Below are 20,227 nucleotides of genomic sequence, written 5' to 3'. Positions count from 1 at the left end.
TTAAGAAATAAAACATTATGTCTATAGAGTCATAGGTTTTTATGTCTATATAGTTATGTTTATATTTCCATTACCATGACCATAGCTTTGGGTATGCAGTTATTGAGTCCTCGCTCTTGTACTCTTTGGATTTAATAGCCACATATTAAGGATACCATGCGCCTTTTGTTCCTTAGGTCTTGACTTGTCTCACTCAACATGATTCGCTCTAGATTTATCCATTTCCCTGTGAATGCTATTATTTTATCTTGTCTGTTGGCTATGTAGAATTCCATTGTGTATATATACCACATTTTCTGTATCCATTCATCTGCAGTAGGGCATCTGTGTACATATATTATTTATTTTCATGCTGGTCCTAAAGCTTGAACCTGGGCCTGGAGCATGGATGCTATCCCTGTTTTGTTTTGTTTTTTTGCCAGCCCTGGGGCTTGAACTTAGGGCCTGAGTAGCACTGTCCTTGAGCTTTCTCAAGGCTAGCACTCTACCATTTGAGCCACAACAGCACTTTCAGCTCTTTCTGTACATGTGGTATTGAGGAATCGAACCGGGTCTTTGTCTGTGCTTGGTTATAAGTACTTTACCACTAGGCCAAATTCCTGGTGCTCACTTCTGGTTTTCTGGTAATTAATTGGAGATAAAGAATTTCATGGACTTTGCTCCAAGACTGGCTTTGAACGCTGATCCTCAGATCTCAGCCTACTGAGTAGCTAGGATTACAGGCATGAGCCACTGTGTCCTGCTTAAAATCTTGAATTCTATTGGTTAGTAATATAGATAAAAAGTAGAAAGTTCATCTGGGTGCTAGTGGTTCATTCCTGTAATACTAGCTACTCAGGAGGCTGAGACTCAGAGGATCAGGTTTAAAAGCCAGCCTGCGCAGAAAAGTCCACAAGACACTGTTGGTAATTAACTAGCAGCGAGCTACATTGTAGGCTATAGCTTAATTGGTAGAGTACTAGCACAGTAAATGCAAGGCCCTAAATTCAAGCCCCAATTTAAAAAAAAATGTAGAAAGTTAGGCTTAAGGGGCCAGGAGTTTAGCCTAGTGGAATAGTGCTTGCCTAGCATGCTGTCAGTGCCCACCTTCTCTCAAGGCTAGTGCCCTCCCATTTAGCCACAGCTTCACTATTAGCTTTTCGGTAGTTAATTGTAGATAGAAGTTTCACACACTTTCCTATCTGAGCTAGTTTCAAAACACAAAGCTCAGATCTCAGCCTCCTTAGTAGCTAAGATTATAGATGTGAGCCATCAGTACCTGGCCCCTGCCACCACCCCTCCACCACCTTCTCCTCCTCCTCCTCCTCCTCATGTTCCTCTTTTTTCCCTTCTCTTTCTTCTTCTTTCAATATGTATACCATGCTGGCCTTGAATGCATGCGTTCAAATTCCCCAGTGCATTCTCCCAGGAATGTAACATCATCCCTAGCATTAGTTCTTTCTAATCTTGATTCAAGATGATATCTTGTCTGGCAATAATTCAGTCATGACCAAATGAAAATTTCTACCAGATAATTTGTCATAAAGAATGTGACTTGAGAAACTGATTTTCTGTTGTGCCCTCTCCCTCCTTCCCTTTCTCTCCCTCTCCCCCACCCCCCATCCAAGAATAAAGGATAAGATTTGTTTTTACACAGAAGTAGCTGTTAATGACTAATCCTTCCCTTATTCTGAGCCATGGAGATAAGTCATGTATTTTTATTTCCCTAACATTCCTTAACAGGCTAGAACTGGAAGAAAATAATAGCTGAGGAATTTTTTTTTCCTGGAATGTTTCTTCCCCTACCCTCTTGAGCTAATTTAAAAACATGAGATTATGAGAGGCAGTCTGTATAGATAGTTAAGGACAATGGGGGATGTTGTGGTTAGAGAATGGGGAAACTGAATTGCAGCTGATAAAACTGGCTGGTATTCCAATTCTCTGTGTGTGTGTGTGTGTGTGTGTGTGTGTGTGTGTGTGTGTGTGTGTGTGTGTGTACACCGGTACTGAAGCTCCTTTAGTGCCTCACACTTGCTTTCTTGCTTATAGGTACACTCTACCACTTGAGCCATGTTTCCTAGCTCAGGTTTTGGGTGGTTAATTGGAGATAGAATGCAGCCTTTTTTTTCCAGGCTGGCCTCAACTCTACACACATACATACACACACACACACACACACACACACACACGCACGCACGCACGCACGCACGCACGCACACATTCGCAATTACTAAGAAATATATCAGACATTGTGTAGTATCAGCATTTAGAGAATGTCATCATTCTTTTATATTATAGGTCTGTTGCTTTGGTATAACATACTTGTTTCTTATTGCTGAATATTTAGTTTTCTCCAGAATTTCGTTATTACAAATAATGCTGGGAACATCAACAACAGCAAAAAAACAACCTTGCCACATTTGTAAGCTTCAAATATGCTTAAGAGTAATTGTCATTTTTCTATAATCAGTCTTAGGCCATTTTTCTTCTACTTTTTAATAGCATAAATTAGGCATACAAGGTTTCATGCCTCTGTCCACTTTTTCTCTATTGTACTGTTTAGTCTTTTCCTTATTATTTTTTATGTATTCATATGTTAGAGAAATCCACACTTTGTCTCTGATGTAAGTTGTACTTTTTTCTTGTTACCTTTTTTTTTTTTGCTAGTCCTGTGCTTAAGCTCAGGGCCTGAGCACTGTCCTTGGACTTTCTCAAGGCTAGAGCTCTACCACTTGAGCCTCAACACCACTTCCGGCTTTTTTTTTCTATTTATATGGTACCAAGGAATTGAACCTGGGTCTTTGTGCACTCTACCACTAGGCCAAACTCCCGGCCCCTGTCATTTGTATTTTGATTATAGCTTGTGTTCTAATTCTGAACCTTTTCTAGGAAGGGGCTAATTTAAAAAAAAAAATCCATCCTAAGTTTAGTAAGTGTGGCTATGGAGGCCTGGAGTCTAGAATTTCTAGAATGGGTGAAAGGGGAAAATGTGAGTTGTGTAAGTACTCTAAAAAGAGCATAATACATTTTTATGTGTAAAAAACATTTTTTTCTAGTGAATGCTTTTCCTTATCTAGGAGAAAGAATTCAGTTTTTGGAAAGATACAACTAATAGCAACTATTACAACAGGTGAAGAAGGTCTATAAAAATTACTGTGAGCACAGAGGAAGAAGCAGGTCTTTGTCTTGGACATCTGGGAATATATGCACTTGAGGTGGACTGGAGACATAGATAAGTCAAAGTAGATGATTAGGCCAATGGCTCACCATCACTGGAAGAGGTAGACTAATTTGTAGAGTGTAAGACTCAGTGGAAAAATGATGGAATATAAAAATATATCCATAGGCCATTGGTTTAATTCTAGAATCAAAGGTAAAAAAAGGGCCAATAGATAGGGCTACAGGATGTAGTTTCTTGAATTAGATCATAAACACAGCACTTTGTATTTTTATTTATTTATTTTGCCATTCCTGGGCTTGAGCTCAGGGTTTGAGTACTGTACTTGGGTTTTATGTGGTACTAAGGAATCAAACCCAAGGATTCATGTATGCTAGGCAAGCACTCTACCACTAAGCCACATTCCCAGCCTCAACATGTATTATTTTAATTAATCAGTAAGTGGAAACTGGTTTTTTTAGGTTGTGGAGCTTGAACTCAAGGCCTAGGTGCTATTCCTGAGCTCTTTCAATTAAGGTTAGAGCTCTACCACTTTGAGCCACAGTAGTACTCTGGATTTTCTGGTGGTTAACTGGCACTGACAGTCTCACAAACTTTCAGGCTGGGCTGGCTTTGAACCGTGATTCTCAGATCTTAGCCTCCTGAATAGCTAAGACTCAGGAGTTAGCCACCAACACCTGGCTAGATATTGCACTTGAGAAATGAGAAAACTGATATAATGACAGCTTAAGTCTTAAGTAATCTTCCTAAGGCCACAGCTTTGTATATGTGTTGAAAGTAGTACAACAATCCTTTTTATAGGTCCTGGAGCTTAAATTCAGGGCCTGGGCCCTGTCTCTAAGCTTTTTTGCTCAAGGCTATCACTCTACTACTTGAACCACCACTCCACTTCTTGCTTCCCCTAGTTCTTAGATTAGTAAAGCAATCCTATATCAAGTTAACTTCAAGCTGGTTGCCGAAGGTTCACTCATGTAATCCCAGTGGGTCAGGTAGCTGATTAACTGAGGATTGTGGTTCAAAGCCAGTTTGGGCAGGAAAAGTCTGTGAGAACTCTTTATCTTCACTCAGAAAAAGCTGAAAATGGTGCTGTAGCTCAAGTGGTAGTGCACTAGCCTTGAACAAAAAGCTCAGGCTGGGTTCAAGCCCCCAGAACTGGCAGTGGAGGGGGAGTTAATGTCACTGAAGCTTATGTACTTCATTTTTACTTTTGGTGCTAGTCCTGGGGCTTGAACTCAGGGTCTGGGATCTGTCCTTGAGCTTCTTTTGCTCCATGAGTTACACCTCTACTTGCACAGAGTCTCACAGGCTTTTCTTCCCCTGTAGGAATCCAACCATGATTTCTTGAGTAGCTAGGAGTACGGAGATGAGCCATAGGTGTCAGTTCAGCTTATGTACTTTACTTAACTTTGGGGAGGGGGGGGGGGTCCTGGGGCTTGAACTCAGGGCCTGGGTACTGTCCCTGAGGTTCTTTTGCTGAAGGCTAGCACTCTACCACTTGAGCCACAGCGTCACTTATAGCTTTTCCTATGTATGTGGTACTGAGGAATTGAATCCAGATCTTTAGGCATGCCAGACAAGCACTCTGTCACTAAGCCACATTCCCAGCTCACAGTTTCTATACTTCAGACAACAGCATCATGACCTACTATCTAGTTTCCATTACATTTATTTACTTGCTGCCTTGTAATTCTGGGACCTCACACATGCTAGGCAGGTGTTGTACCACTGAGCCACACCTCTGTCCCCTCATTAGACAAATGAAAAGCATGAGTTCCCGCATACGCAGGTCCCATTTTCTTTTAGTGAAGTTCTCAAAAATAATTTTAACTGGAATGATAATAATGTATTAACTATTATATAGAAGAAGGAAAAAAAATCTAGAGGCATCTTTTTTTTGGCCAGTCTTGGGGCCTGAACTCAGGGCCTGACCACTGTCCTTGGGCTTTTTCCTCAAGGCTAGTGCTCTGCCACTTGAGCCACAGTACCACTTCCGGCTTTTCTATGTATGTGATACTGCGGACTCAAACTTGGGTCTTTGTGCATGCTAGGCAGGCACTCTACCACTAGACCAAACTCCCATCTTTTGATTTGCCCCATGTTGAGTCATGAAATAATGTTCACTAGTCCTTTCACTAAACAAACATCCTTGGATTATTTATTTTGTATAAGGTTCTGAGTTTGGCAATGTGGAATACAATGAAAAATGGGGGAAGTGGGCTGGGAGTTTGGCCTAGTGGTAGATTGCTTGCCTAGCATGCACGAAGGCACAGGTTCAATTCCTTGGCACCACATACATAGGGGAAAAAAAAGCTGGAAGTGGTGCCCAGGCCCAAGCAGTAGAGCTCTAGCCTTGAGAAAAGTCCAAGGACAGTGCTCAGGCCCTGAGTTAAAGCTCTATGACTGGCAAAAAAAAGAAAGAAAGAAAAATGGGGGAAGAACCCTATCTTCAATGAAGTGATGATCTAGTAAGGGAATATATATATATATATCCTATATATATATATACACACACACATGCATGTACATATATATCTATATATACATCAGGGATATGTATATACACACATATGTATGTATTACACTTATATAGGTGGCACAGGCTGCTACTGGTAGAAAGGACATTTTTTATACTGTAGACATAAGCATGTTTAGTATTTAGCTGCTAAAGTGTAGAGGTGCATTTTGAGTGATGGGCTATTTGCCTAGAATTTAACTATTAAACAGAGCAAAGGTAGCTATAGACAAATACATAAAAGATTTATGGAAGTGGAGGTATGACACAAGTGCTAGTACCAGCTTTGAGCAAAAAAGCCAAGCAAGGGCCGGGAGTTTGGCCTAGTGGTAGAGTGCTTGCCTAGCATGCACGAAGACCCGGGTTCAATTCCTCGGTACCCCACATACATAGCAAAAAGCTGGAAGTGGTGCTGAGGCTCAAGTGGTAGAGTTCTAGCCTTGAGAAAAGTCCAAGGACAATGCTCAAGCCCTGAGCCCAAGCCCAGGACTGGCAAAAAAAAAAAAAAAAAAAAAAAAAAAAAAAAAGCCAAGCAAGAAGAAGAGGCCCTGGGGGGAAAATGTCTACTTAGGCCTTGGCAATTGTACTTATAAAAACTGAAGATGAACTGGGTGTGATGGCTCATGCCTTTAATCCTAGCTACTCGGGAGGCTGAGATCTGAGGATCACAGTTCCCCCCCCCAAAATTATTTAAAGTTTGCTCTTTCAACTAAGATATCAGGGCTTATTATATTTAAAGTGGTAAGTAGTCATTGTGCCATTTTGCATAAGCACCTGGCATTTTAGAGAATTAAATATTGTCACATTATCATTTTATAACACATTGTAAGATTACTAGCTAGCAGATTATACAGAGAGCAGAAGTAGCACTCACATCACATAGTAATTCAGTGACACATTTCTTCTTTGAAATTACATGATACATGATCTTGAATGAAAAAGAGCATGCTAAAAAACGAATTGATTCCATGCATTAACCTAATGCTGTCACACCCTTCCAAAGATGTGTTGTACTTTTCCTATTGGCTTAGATTGAACCAATAAGGAAGGAGGACTCAATTCATAAAGAATTCCTGCAATGTCAATGTGGAGTAGACTGCTTTGTTCTTCATTTGAGTCTCTCAGAACTTGATGTTATTGAAGTTTTTCTTTTATTGACATAGTAAGCAAACATTTTAGAACATTCAGCTTTTTGCTTTGACACGTTTTTTCTTCAATGTTAAGAATACCATTTCTAATTTATCAGGCTTACACATGTTCAGACTTAACAGATGTTCAAGGAAAATTAAGAAATTTAAATGTAAGGTTGAACGTACTTCATATGAACAAAATTAATATTAATTTGCTAGGCTTGTTTGAAGTTTATAATTACTAGGCTTCTTTCATTTCAAAAGTGGTATATATTACAGTTATTAGTCTCTTTAATGGGTGTTTGGAGGCAGAGCTAATGTTAGGTTCTCAGCAACAGCTAGTTATATCAGGATTCCAGGTTATTACACTTTTTGTTTTTGATATTTAATAAGTCCATTTCTTACCATTGAAACTCAAGGTGCCTCTTCAAAGATTTTTTTTTTAAGGAAAATTGTGACTTTTTTTTGTGTGCGTGCTTTCATTAGAAAATTCACTACCGTGAGGTCTCTGCTTAAATATATCTGATTTCTAGAAAAACCACTAGAATCGTCACACTGTGAGTCGGTGTTCCAACTAGACCTCAATGAAGAAAAACAAAACTCACTAACACTTTCTCCAGAGTTACATTCGGTTTAAAGCCGTCGCCATAACCACAACAATATGGTAAGCAAACAAGACTCCTGAAAGCCGAGGAATACTTGGTCAGGGAGGAATTCCAAATTCATTACTGAAAGGGGAAGATTAAAAACAGCCCCTCACACCACCAGCGCCGATCACAACGCCAGGAGCGAACAATCCGCACCCCAAAAGTCCACTACAGGCCAGGTCTGAACATAAAAATAAATAAATAAAAGCGGGGAGGCAGAGAGGCCCCCGGGCGGTGTGGGGGGCCCGCTCGGGGGCCGGGCGAGGGCGCACGCGATGGCCCGGGGGTTAGACTCCGGCGCTCGGCCGCCCCAGCTGCAGGGGGCCGCGCCACGCTCGCGTTTCTGGGCTCGCTGGCGGCGCGGGATGGGACCAGGCAGCCGCCGTCCGAGTGTGCGGTGGCGGTGCGGCCGCGGGCCCTTTGTGTCCGGCCGCCGGAGCTGGGCAGCGCCGGGCCCCACGGCAGCTGGCGGGACCTCGGGGCCCGCCTCCCGCGCAAGAGCCAGGGCTCACTAAGCCGCAGTTTCTGTGGGCCCCCCGGAGGTCCCCGAGAACCTGACACCCTGAAAGGGGCTGGCTCCTCCCTGAGGCCCCCTGACCACGAGGGCTGGGGGCCCGGGGGGGGGGAAAGAAAACCACACAGGCTTTCGGGGAGCCCTCAGGGAAGGCAGGAAACCAAGGCTTGCCGAACCGGCCGGGCCGGGCCTCACGCTCGGAGGGACGGCCGGAGAGGTGGGAGCGCCGGCGGGCACGGGGCGCCCAGGCCGGACTCCCCCGCCCCACACCCGAGGCGGGACGACGCGGCCCCGGTGAGGCTTGGGACAAACCAGAGGTCGCGGCGGGGAGCCCTCGGCGTGGGGGAGGCGGAGGCAGAGGCGGCGATCCACCTGGCGACGTGGCAGCCATTGCCGACTCCGCGAGACCCCTCCCCACGCGGCTGGCCGCCCACCCACCCGCCCTCTCGCGGCTGGGCTCCTCCGCGGCTGCTCTTCCCCGGCCGGACGGAGAGCGGCAGTGTCTCCCCGCCCGGCGCGCTCGCCGCGCGTCTCCCCCCCGCCGCGGCTGCCGCTCGGCCCCGCCAGCCCCGCGCCGCGCCGGAGAGCGCAGTGGCGGCGGCGGGAAAGGGTTGCGGACCCGTGTCGTTCCCTCGACGACGCGGCCCCCGGCTTCGACGCCCTCCGCCCGCTCCAGGAGCAGGTAAGGGCGGCGGGTTGGGGAGGCAGGAGCTAAGGGTTCTGGGGTGAAGGCCTAGGAAGGGAAGGGGCCCGCAGCCCCGTAGGGCCTGTGGCAGCGGCCAGGGAGGGCGCTGCGATCGGGAAGCCCGGGGACGTCGGGGCCGGCGCGGCGCAGGCCCGGCCGAAGGGAAGTGAGGCGTCGTCGAGAGGCGGGCCCTGGCGCGCCGCCCGAGGCCGGGCGAAGGCGGGCGCCGCCTCTGCTGCTGCCCGGCCTCCTGGGTCGCCGGCTCGTGCCTCCAGGCCCCGACACACCCTCCCCCTTGCCCTCCCCCGACGTCGGAGCCCGCCGAGACTTGACCTTGCGCCCTTCAGGCGGTTCCGGCGTTTTCCAGGCGGAGCCCTGGAACTCGAGGCCGCCCTCGCGAGCACGTAGTCTTAGCCGAGCTGTTTATTTACTCACTTCTTCCCACCCAAGCACGCCGCCACTCTTCGCCACGCGTCCCGGTTTTGGACACGGCGGGTGGTGGTGGAGAACGACTCCGGGCTCTGATGCGCCTGTGGTCGACCCCCGGCCGCTCCCCACCCCCAGCCGCAACTTTGAGGCTCGCTGGGACGCGCGTTTCGAACTCCGGGGTTTGAAAATCGGGCTCCGGCGGCACCGTGAGTCATACTGGGACACGGCTTATCCCTCATGCTCTTTTAGTTCAACAGTTCCAGCCCCCTTGTTCTCCCCCATTTTAAGAAAGCCTAAAGGAAACTGTAGAGATGCCAGATCAGATGCCAGGCTGTTATTTGATCTGGAAGCATCTGCCTTTCAGCGCCGCCGTCTTTAGAACTAGGTTCGGGTGTTCGTGGCCCGGCCAGGTTTGTACACACACACTCTCGCCATGCAGTGGTTGTAATGTCTCCCTAGCACAGTGCTCACTTGAAGGCGGGATTGGCTGGTTTTCCTACTCGACATCTTTGAGCCAATCAGGAAGCGCGGCTTGCCTGGAGACTGGTTAACTGTGGGAAGGTGGGGATTGGTTGAGCTCCGGAGGAGAAAATCCCGGAGATGAACCTGGCCCCCTAGAAAACAATGACTGATTGGCAGCTGCCTCGCTGCTGCTTCTTCTTCTTCTTCTTCTTTTTTTTTTTTAATATGTTATCTTTTGAAATCAATATCAGCCTTTCTTCATCCTCTTTTTTAAAAGTATTTCCAGTGCCTTCTCTCAACCAGCTCTTCCGTAATTCATTTTTAACCGTCCTCTATTAATTTTTCCCTGAATAAATTGTTACATGCTTGAAGAAATGTAAACATGCGCCTTTATGTTTTGATAATGTGGGTTTTTTTTTCTTTTTCTACATAGTTCTTTTTTTGAAGGGCAGACATGGAATCCATTTGTAGATGTTATACCTGCAGTTTTGTTATTTAAGTGTTATGGCTGGATGAGGGGGGGCTTCATTGATGGGGAGGTGGAAAGGAAAGGACAAAAATGGCTGCTCCTCTGAAGGGAGGTGACAATTAATGGAAAAAAGCCTCACCTAGAGGATTTTAGAAAAGAAAAACATCCCCCTATCAGTACACGACTTAAGAATATCAATTTGTGCACCTGTTGACTTTAATTGCTTTGAAGGAAGAGACTAGGGGTACTGAATTTCATAGGAAAAAAATGGTTTTAATTATGGTAAAGGCTGTTTTTTCCTTTCATGAAGGTAGGCACAGTACAGAATGGAGGTTAGATAAGTAGTATGTATATAGAACATTTAAAATGCTAGTATTTTCATTTAAAAACCTTTCTCAATTATTTGCTTGTGTATTTTATATGAAAAGTGAACAATTAGTGCAAGTTTTAGAAAATAGTTGGTTATCGTTTTGCTTTCTATTCAGAATTTTGTATGCAAAATGACAAGTTTCAGGAAGAATCTTAGTTTGCTCTTTCATGAAGTGAATCTCATCAAGTATCTTAAATGTCTTTAAAAGTAGCTTATGTTAGGTATTAAAGAAGAAATCAAACATATTTGGACACCTGTGCTAGGCTATAGTAAGCCAAACTTCATCTTTATTGGTGAAGAAAATAGCCTATTTATCCATTCATCTATCTATCTCATCTGTATGTCAGGGATTGTTTTAAGCACTTTAAATATATCATTATATTTAATTTCTTGATTCTACCATTTTTATTTTTAGTACTGTCTTACAGATGATACAGAGATTCAAGAGTGTAAAAAGGTTGCAGAAAGTCATCCGATCAGGGTAGAAGAGCCAGAATTTGGTCAAACCTAAATTAGTTCTCTTCCTCTTCCTCCTCCTCCTCCTCCTCCCCTCCTCTTCGTCTTCCCCCCTTCCTCCATTCCCTCTCTTTCTCCTTCTTCTCTTCTCCCTTCCCTCCCTTCCTCCTTCCCTCTGCTTGCTTGCTTGCTTTTCTTCCTTCCTTTCTCTTTCTTTCTTTCTTTCTTTCTTTCTTTCTTTCTTTCTTTCTTATCCCCTCAAGGCTGGTGCTTTACCACCTGAGCCATACCTCTGCTTTTACCTTTTTGCTGGTTAAATGGAGATAAGAGTCTCAATTACTTTTCTGATCTGGCTAGCTTAGAATTCTCAATCTCAGTTTCCCAAATAGCTAGGATTATAGATGTGAGCCACCAGCTCTCAGCCTAAACCTGAATTTATGATCCAGTGTCTTTCTTTTAACACATTAACTTTTTTTGTTTGTTTGCTTTTTGTGGTACATGGGGCTTGAACTCAGTCTGGGTGTTGTCTCTGAGCTCTTCTGCTCAAGGTTACCACCCTATCTTTGAGCCAGATCCACTTCTTGTTTTCTAAAGGTTAATTGGAGGTAACAGTCTCTGGACCTTTTGTGCCTGGGCTGGCTTTGAACCTTTATCCCCAGATCTCATCCTCCTTAGTAGCTAGGATTATAGGCATGAGCCACCGTGCTGGCTTACCTTAACTATTTTTCATAGTTCTCTGAAACTAAATCTTTTGAATCCAGCAAAATGTACATTTTTCTAAATCCGTTTTACTAGGTGCTGGTGGCTCATATCTGTAATTCTAGCTACTCAGGAGGCTCAGATCTGAGGATTGTGGTTCAAAGCCAGCTGGGACAGGAAAGTCTGAAATACTTATCTTCAATTAACCACCAGAAAGGTGGAAGTGGAGCCCTGGCTCAAAGTGGTAGAGCACTAGAGAGCACTAGTCCTGAGTAATAAAGTTCAGGGATAGCATCCAGTCCCAGGCCCTAAGTTCAGGCCTTGGAACTGACCTAAAAAATAAAGAATTCGTTTTGTTGTACTGATTTTTTTCTTGTTGTTGTTGTTGTTGTTGTTGTTGTTTTTTGCCAGTCCTGGGCCTTGAATTTAGGGCCTGGGCACTGTCATGGGACACTTCTTGCCCAAGGTTTCAGCTTTCCAGCTTTTCCTGAGTATATGGTACTGAGAAATTGAACTCAGGGCTTGGTGCATGCTAGGCGAGCATTCTGCCACTAGGCTATGCTCCTGGTCCTGTTTGGCTGGTTTTGAGTGTACCAATTTTCACTCAGTAGGAACTGATCACCAATACACCATTGTTCCAATATGGATCGTCTCTTACCCCTTGTTGGTTCAAACTGTTCATAAAACTGAGCCCCATATGGATATTATCTGCTTTGTTTGTTTAGAATTACAGATGTTCACCACTACTGCCAGCACTGGTATCTTTTCTTTCTTTCTTTGAACCTCAATCTTCAGATCTCAGCCTCCTGAGGGCTAGGATTATAGGCGTGAGCCACCAGTGCCTGGCTTGTCTTTTCATTTTTTTTTGTGGTGCTGGGGATCAGACCTAGTGCCATGTGAATACTGTACCACTGAGTTACATCCACAACCCTTTGCTTATGTTTCATTGCTGAAAGGATGTTCATATGAGCCTATCATTATTTTCCCTTGTTATTGTTTTCTATTTTCAAATTGAGATGTGTCATTGTTCTTATGATACGTATTTTTAAAAACATATATTTAATGTTTCTGGGGTTTTAAGCCAGGGTTTCAATCATGGCGGCAAAGACTGGTACTCCTAACTCAGAGATACTCCTAGCCCATTTTGCTCTGGTTATTTTTGAAATAGAGTCTCCTTTTTAATCCCAGCAATGTGTACTAATCCTCTTATTTTCACCTAACACTGTAGGTGGGACAACAGGTTTGTTTCAAAATGACTAGGTTTTTCTTTTTCTTTTTGCCAGTCCTAGGGCTTGAACTCAGGGCCTGAGCCCCTTCCTTGGGCTTTCTCAAGGCTAGAGCTCTACCACTTGAGCCACAGCACCACTTCTGGCTTTTTCTATGTATGTGGTACCAAGGAATCCAACATGGGTCTTCATGCACTCGAGCACTAGGCCAAACTCCTGGCCCTTGACTAGCTTTTTCTATTGTGAAGATGTCTGGAACTTTTTTGCCCAGGCTGGCCTGGAACCATGATTCTCCCAATTTCTGCTTCCTGAGTAGCTAGGATTAGTTATGAACCATAGTTGCCCAGCCATTAGCTCTTTATAAAAGTTTAGGGTGTGAAGCCACCTCAGTTCTACAAATTACTATTAAATAATTTTAGCATTATTTTATTTATTTATGTATGTATTCATGTATTTATTTATTTGTGAGTCATGGGGCTTGAACTCAGCCTGGGTGCTGTCCCTGAGTTCTGCAGCTCAAGGCTACCACTCTACCCCTCCCTGGGCCTGAATATTGTCCCTGAGCTCTTTAGCTCAAGCCCCACTTCTGTTTTCTAAAGGTTAATTGGAGATAAGAGGCTCAGGTCCTTTTGTGCCCAGGCTGGCTTTGAATCATGATCCTCAGATCTCAGCCTCCTGACTAGGTAGGATTACAGGTGTGAGCCACCAGTGTTTGGCTCACTTTTTTTTTTGCCAGTCCTGGTGCTTGAACTCAGGGCCTGAGCACTGTCCTTGGATTTTCTCAAGGCTAGAGCTCTACCACTAGAGCCACAGCACCACTTCCAGCTTTTTTCTATGTATATGGTACCGAGGAATCGAACCCGGGCCTTTGCGCATGCTAGGCAAGCACTCTACCAGTAGGCCTAACTCCTGGCCCCAACTTTCCCCACTTTTTTGCTAACTAATTATAGGATTTGTCTGCCTTGGCTAGTTTTGAACCCCAGATCTTAGCTTTTTGAGTAGCTGGGATTAGATTATAGATGTAGCCCTGCTAAGTAAGAGTTTTTTTTTTGTCTTTTGTTTTTTGTTTTTTTTTTTTTGGTTGGTGATGAGGCCTGGACTCTGGGCCTGGGCACTATCCATGAGCTCTTCAGCTCAAGGCTACCGCCCTACCTCTTGAGCCACTTCTGGTTTTCTAGAGGTTAATTGGAGATGAGTCTCAGGTCCTTTTGTGCCCAGTATGGCTTTGAACTTTGATCCTCAGATTGCTGCCTCCTGAGTAGGTAGGATTATAGGTGTGAGCCACCACACCCAGCAGTAGGAACTTCTTGAAGGTTGCTACCAAATACTACTCACTTTTTATTTTGACTAGCACTATTTCCAATTCAAAAGGAATGTGCAGAATAAATACATTTTGGCATGAATAACAGATACTTTGAAGCATAGTTCCTGCAGTTGCTGTGTATATGCTGATAATTCTGTAGTCTTCAATCCAAAGCTCTTTTTTGGTAACTGGACTTAGATATCGCATGACTTTTACATTAGGATGTTCTTTCGGATATCTCAAACAGCGTATTACAGAGGTCGGGAGTTGGTCTAGTGATAGATTGCTTGCCTAGCATGCATGAAGACCTGGGTTTGATTCCTCAGTTCCACATACACAGAAAAAGCCGAAAGTGGTGCTGTGGCTCAAGTGGTAGAGCCCTAGCCTTGAGAAAGCCCACGGACAGTGCTCTGGTCCTGAGTTCAAGCACCAGGACTGGCAAAAAAACAAAACAGTAACAAAAAAACAACAGCAACAACAAAAACCCCAGCATAGCCGGGCGTGGTGGCTCATGCCTGTAACCCTGGGGCTTTGCTCAAGGGTAGGGCAGTAGCCTTGAGCTGAAGAGCGCCAGGTCAATACCCAGGCCCAGAGGTGGGGTGGTAGTCTTGAGCTGAATAGCTCAGAGACAGCGTCCAAGCCAAGTTCAAGCCCCATGACCCACCAAAAAAATCCAAAAAACAAAAATCAACCCCCCCCAGCATATTATAAGCCATAGACACTGTCAACCTTTCCATCCCCAAATTAAAAAGTGAAGCAAGCTCTCTTCCCTCTCCCTCTCTCCTTCCCCCCGCCTTTCTCTTTTAGTTCTCATGTCTAGGGGAAGTAAATTAGGTAGTTCATGTGTGTTAGGAATTCATTAACTGGACACATTGCTAATAATAATGTGCCAGAAACATGGGCTATTCCTTACAGTCCACTTTCTTTCTACATTCTGCACTGTCCTTGGACTTCTCAAGGCTAGAGCTCTACCACTTGAGCCTTAGCACCACTTCCATTTTTTTTTCTATGTATGTGGTACCGAGGAATTGAACCCGAGCCTTTGTGCATGCTAGGCAAGCACTCTACCACTAGGCCAAACTCCCGTCCCTTCCAGTCCTTTTTTATTCCCTACTGAAGGTAGAAGAGTGGTCTCTAAGATAACTGAGCAAGTAATTCTTCTGCTTACTTTCTTCCTCCTGCTCTTCTTCTCTCTCCTTCCCCTCCCCATTCCTCCTCTCCTCCTCTTCCTTCTCCTCTTCTTTTTCTGGCTTTTCATTGCCTTCACAAGAAAAGGAACTTAGATTTTTAGGATCCTCATGCTTTGGTCTCTAATTTGCTTCTTCTGTCCATCTGCCCTTTGCCTACAGTGTGCTAGTCTTAGTCATTTCCTATTACATTTTTTTGCTTAAAGCGTCTAAGTTCATTATATTTGGGACTGAATACTGTAGGTCTGTCTGTCTCTAATACTTCTCTTTTCTCTCTTACCTGGTGTTAACTGTACTTGTGGCTCAGGTGGCAGTGTGGGTGGTAGTTCTACAAAAAAGCCTCTTGGATATAAGTCTGGCTTCCACAAGCCTCCTTCTTGTTTGTTCTAGCACTCTATGTTCTCTCACTGTCCTGCCATTGCCTTTTTATTTCTCATCTCACCTCACCATGTACTGGTTAGAGTGTAACAAAGAAGATGGGTAAATTGAGTTTGTGATTTGTACAGCGCATATTAAAGAGGGGATTAAGTAGTAAACCGGGATGGAGAAATTTACCAATAGGTGATAGGAAGAACAGACTGCATTGTTTTCTAGCCTCAATTAAAGAGAACACCCTTTGGAATCTATTTCTTGTTTATTCAGTATTCCAATTCATTAGGACTGGCTTATGAGAGGACAAGATATTGGTGCCTACGACAGTAGAAAGGAAACTGAATCATAGCGGTGCCATGAGGAGCAAGGGTGGACACTTGCTCCTAGGTACTTTTCTACTTCCACTCTGTGCATTTTGGCATCCTGGCCCTCGGCAACGCAGGCATGTCCACTTAGAGTACCATGTCCAAGACTCTACATATGTTTGGTCACATGTCCATCCCATTTCTGCAGCTGCGGGGATGTGTTACTATCCTTAGTTCAGTCTAGGTCATATGGCTGGGGTTCTCTTTGTAGAAAATGGACCCTAATGGGGTAAGCAAGGGAAACATCACTTCTGGTTTTTCTTTGTATGAGGTATCAAACTCTGGCCTTTGTGCAGGCTAGGTAAACAGTCTGTCACTACACCAAACTCTTTGCCCTACCACTCCTGGTTTTCTAGTGGTTAATTAGAGATAATAGTCTCATGGGCTTTATTGCCTGGGTTGTCTTTGAACCTCAATCCTCAGATCTTAGCCTCCTGAGTAGCTAGGATTACAGGCATGAGCCACCACTGCTGGCTTCTTTAACCATTTTTCTGATTATGAATTTATTTTTGTAGGTACTTATTTGTGGGAAAAAGATGTTCTGTATTATGGACCTGAATATCCCAGGTATTAAATTTTAAAGAACTTAATTGGTCTTTTGGTTGTGCTAGATTCTTTGTGCTAAATAGCACTTGCATTTATGATACGTTGAAAGAGTAGTAGCCTAAACAAAGAAGTATGTAGGTAGGTGTCAGGTGCAGCAGGAAGTGAGTTTAAGTCAAACTTTGAGAGTAGATTTCTTTCCTAAAGGAAAGTTTAAGTCACGAAGTTTGACTTGTAGAGGGACTTCACAGACTGTGACGTTGGCTAATCTCAAGAGGGAAACACAACACAGGTATAGTAGAAAGTACCTGAGAGAAAGTTGGGGAAGCACTAACATATTGACCATCTTAACTACTTTTTTTTTTTTTTTGCCAGTCCTGGGCTTGAGCTCAGGGCCTGAGCACTGTCCTTGGACTCTCTCAAGGCTAGAGCTCTACCACTTGAGCCTCAGCACCACTTCCGGCTTTTTTCTATGTATGTGGTACCGTGGAATCGAACCTGGGTCTTCGTGCATGCTAGGCAAGCACTTTAACCACTAGGCCAAACTCCAGGCCCCAGGCCAAACTCCAGGCCCCCATCTTAACTACTTTAAATGTATAGTATAGTCAGGTTAAGTATGTAGCACGTGTTGTGCAACTCTTTTTTGGTGGGGGAGGGCAGTCCTGGGGCTTGAACTCAGAGTCTGGATGTTGTCCTTCAGCATCTGTGCTTGGGGTAGCACTCTACCCCTTGAACCACAGCTCCACATTCCTCATTTTGGTCATTAATTGGAGATAAGAATCTCATGGACTTTCCTGCCTGGGCTGGCTTTGAACTGATGGTCTTAGATCTTAGCCTCCTGAGCTAGGATTACAGGTATAAGCCTCTGGTGCCCTTCTTAAATGGAAATTCCATATCCATTGAATTGCTTCCTTCTTTCTTTCATGCAGGCCTTGATATCTACCATTTTACTTTCTGTCATTGTTTCTAGCAAAATTATAGTAATTCTCTAATATATTCAGTTTATACCATTTACTGATTTTCCCAGTTATGCCCTGGATTGCTTAAAAATAGATACTAGGTTTCATTCAAGGGCTACTCATTGCATTTATTTATTTAATTATTGTTATCATTAGCATTTCTTAATTTTTTTTTTTTTTGGTCAGTCATGAGGCTTGAACTCTGGGCCTTGTCCCCGCTCCCTGCGTTCTTCAACTCAAAGCTATTGTCCTACTCCTTGATCCACAGTGCCACTTCCCGTTTTGTAATAGTTATTTGGAGATAAGAATCTCATGTTCTTTAGTGCCCAGGCTGGCTTTTAATGCCATTATCAGATCTTAGCCTCTAGAGTAGCTAGGATTACAGGTGTGAGCCACCATGCCTGGCCTAATTTTTTTTTTAAGTGGCAAAGCAAAAAGTTTAATAGAAAAAAGGAGAGAAAGTACATTATTAAGGGAAATGACTGGCTTGAGCTAGGTAGCTCAAGAGCAGGGTCAAAGTGTAGAGAAAGTTAGCCTGGACACAAATGTCCATGAGACTCTTATCTCTAATTAACCACCAGAAAACTGGAAGTATTACTGTGGCTCAAGGGGTAGGGTGGTAGCCTTGAGCTGAAGAGCTCAGGGACAGTGCCCAGTCCCAGAGTTCAAGTCCCATGACTGACCCCCCCAAAAATAGAGAAAGCAAACATTTCTTGTAACTTGTACAGAAAATGGTAGTAACGATTCCTTTCTGTCTCCTTTTGCATGGAATTGTTTCTCCTACCCATACACTTTTCCTGTACCTTACCACTCCTTCTTGCTCACTGCTAAGACTTGTATTTATATTAAATATTATTTTCTGTTGGTGCGATGTGACCGCTCCCGCTATTCCTTATATATTCTATAAACAAGGAGTTAAATCTAAAGAGGCTAAACATTGTGGTAAACTAATTAATTTGGTAGGGCTGTGTACTTCATGTTAGCTTATGTTAGAAAGCTATCGATAACTGTTAGCTCTGCTATTAGATTATCTCTGACATCATACGTCTGACCCAAGGTAACCACTTTAGGGAAGAGAGTGCTTGATAAGCATCCAATCCCACAGAAGAAACTATGGCTTCTTTTTTCCCCTTTCCAGTGGTAATTTTCTCCTCCTTCCCTGCCCCCCTCCCATTCTTTCTGTCTCTTTCTCTTTATTTCTTTTTTGGTTGGGGGCAGTAGACTTAAACTCAGGGCCTGGGCACTGTTCCTGAGATTTTGTGCTCTAGGCTAGCACTCTACCAGTTTGAGCAACAGCTTCACTTTTGCTTTTTTGGTGGAGCTGGAATTGGAGATAAAGTCTTATAGATCTTCCTGCCCAGGCTGGCTTTGAATCATAATCCTCAGATCCCAGCATCCCAGCCTCTTGAATAGTGCGGATTATAGTGGCATGGGTCACTGGCACAGGACTTTGATTTTCTTTTCTTTTTTTCTGTGCTGAGATTGAACCGGGGTCCGTATGCTAGGCAAGTACTTTGTCATTGATAATCTTCATTGGCTATTTAATTATGGGGTACAAAATTGTAATTAGTTCTGAATTCTATTGTTCCCTTAACATTTAGTAGCTGGCTAACTATTTTGGATCTTTATTTTATTTAAAATTATAGCTGGTTACAAGCTTGCCTTTAATACATAACATTTTATTTTATAGTAAGAAGACATTATGTTGGATAATAGGAAGAACTATAGAGTTTGCAGATATCAACCGTGGCCTTACTAAAAATCACATTGGTAGCATCAATGCCAGATACCTAGTAAGTATTGTTAAAATCAGAAGTTATCTTACATGTAGGTTTTCAAAGTTTCACTTGCACATGTGAGTGAGAAGAGTCTCTCATGCAGCAAAAATAATCACAGATGGTAGTGATTTAAAATCTGTTGAGATTTGTATTGTGGTTCTGGCTTTCCCATTTAGTGCTTTAGTATCTCTATCCCTAAAATTTCATCTCTTGCTTTTTTTCTATTTTATGTGTTGTTTGCCATCTGCAAATAGTACTTATGTGCCGATTTTTTTTTTAATTATATGGCTTGTGTTTACATGACAAGTTTAACAATTGTTCAAGGAGGGAATCTCTAATTACATTCTCAGGGACTTAGTATTTAGAACTTAATCAAAATTAGGCTAACGGTTTGTATGTCATAGAACTTACGTACCGATTTTATGTACAGTTGCTATGTTGGAATATGTGTCACATTCCATTTCAAGGAGCATGGTTAACTGAGATGAGTATGTGCAGTTAAATTCAGAGTCCGTTCCAGTGTGGGCACCTGAGAGGTCTTTCTCTACAGGCTCTGTCCAAGTGGTTGAGGGCATCAGGCTCTTCCTCGTAATGCACAGCCCCTTTCTGTAATGTTGGAGGTAAAGATAGACTTTGTGTACGTGCGTACTCCTGCAGTGTATCAGAGTTTCTTTGAAAGTGACTGAGGAGATGACAAACTATATAGGAAAATAGCTAGTGAATAGAAAAAATATAGGTTAATAAAATAAAAAATGGATGTAAGTAATTAAGATGAATATTGCAGGAAGTACTGAAGGGTTGTAGTATAAATTAAAAGATTGAACAGAAATATACTTCTTGCCATACTTTAGATATAAATTGCATATTTTCAGCAGTTACCTTATATGTTTGACAATTTGTCTTAGAGCTCTGTCTCAGAACACATCACTTTATTTATTTATTTATTTATTTATTTTGCCTGTCC

General features: G+C 43.5%; 1 protein-coding gene across 1 annotated transcript; it reads left to right on the top strand.

Moving 5' to 3' along the window:
- The first annotated feature begins 2,920 nt into the window (after window positions 1-2,920).
- LOC150055842 (uncharacterized) lies at window positions 2,921-19,273 on the top strand. The gene is made up of 3 exons (XM_090343163.1): window positions 2,921-2,977; window positions 7,655-8,642; window positions 19,176-19,273. Exons 1-3 carry the CDS (start codon window positions 2,921-2,923, stop codon window positions 19,196-19,198), a joined length of 1,068 nt encoding a protein of 355 aa, XP_090199289.1. The 3' UTR covers window positions 19,199-19,273.
- Window positions 19,274-20,227: the final 954 nt, after the last annotated feature.

Source organism: Megascapheus bottae, chromosome 13, assembly GCF_031878675.1.
Source record: "Megascapheus bottae isolate mThoBot1 chromosome 13, mThoBot2.hap1, whole genome shotgun sequence".
In the NCBI taxonomy this organism is placed as follows: domain Eukaryota; kingdom Metazoa; phylum Chordata; class Mammalia; order Rodentia; family Geomyidae; genus Megascapheus; species Megascapheus bottae.
The sequence above is the reverse complement of the archived record's forward strand: the minus strand, read 5'-3'. Positions and strand labels throughout refer to the sequence as shown.

Excerpts from the sequence above, each read along its gene's own strand:
- LOC150055842 (XM_090343163.1), top strand. The coding sequence starts at position 2,921 with ATGGAGGCCTGGAGTCTAGAATTTCTAGAATGGGTGAAAGGGGAAAAT. Across the intron at positions 2,978-7,654 it reads AAGGGGAAAATGTGAGTTGT|CGGGGAGGCAGAGAGGCCCC; the intron begins GTAAGTACTCTA and ends AATAAATAAAAG. Across the intron at positions 8,643-19,175 it reads TCCGCCCGCTCCAGGAGCAG|TAAGAAGACATTATGTTGGA; the intron begins GTAAGGGCGGCG and ends TTTATTTTATAG.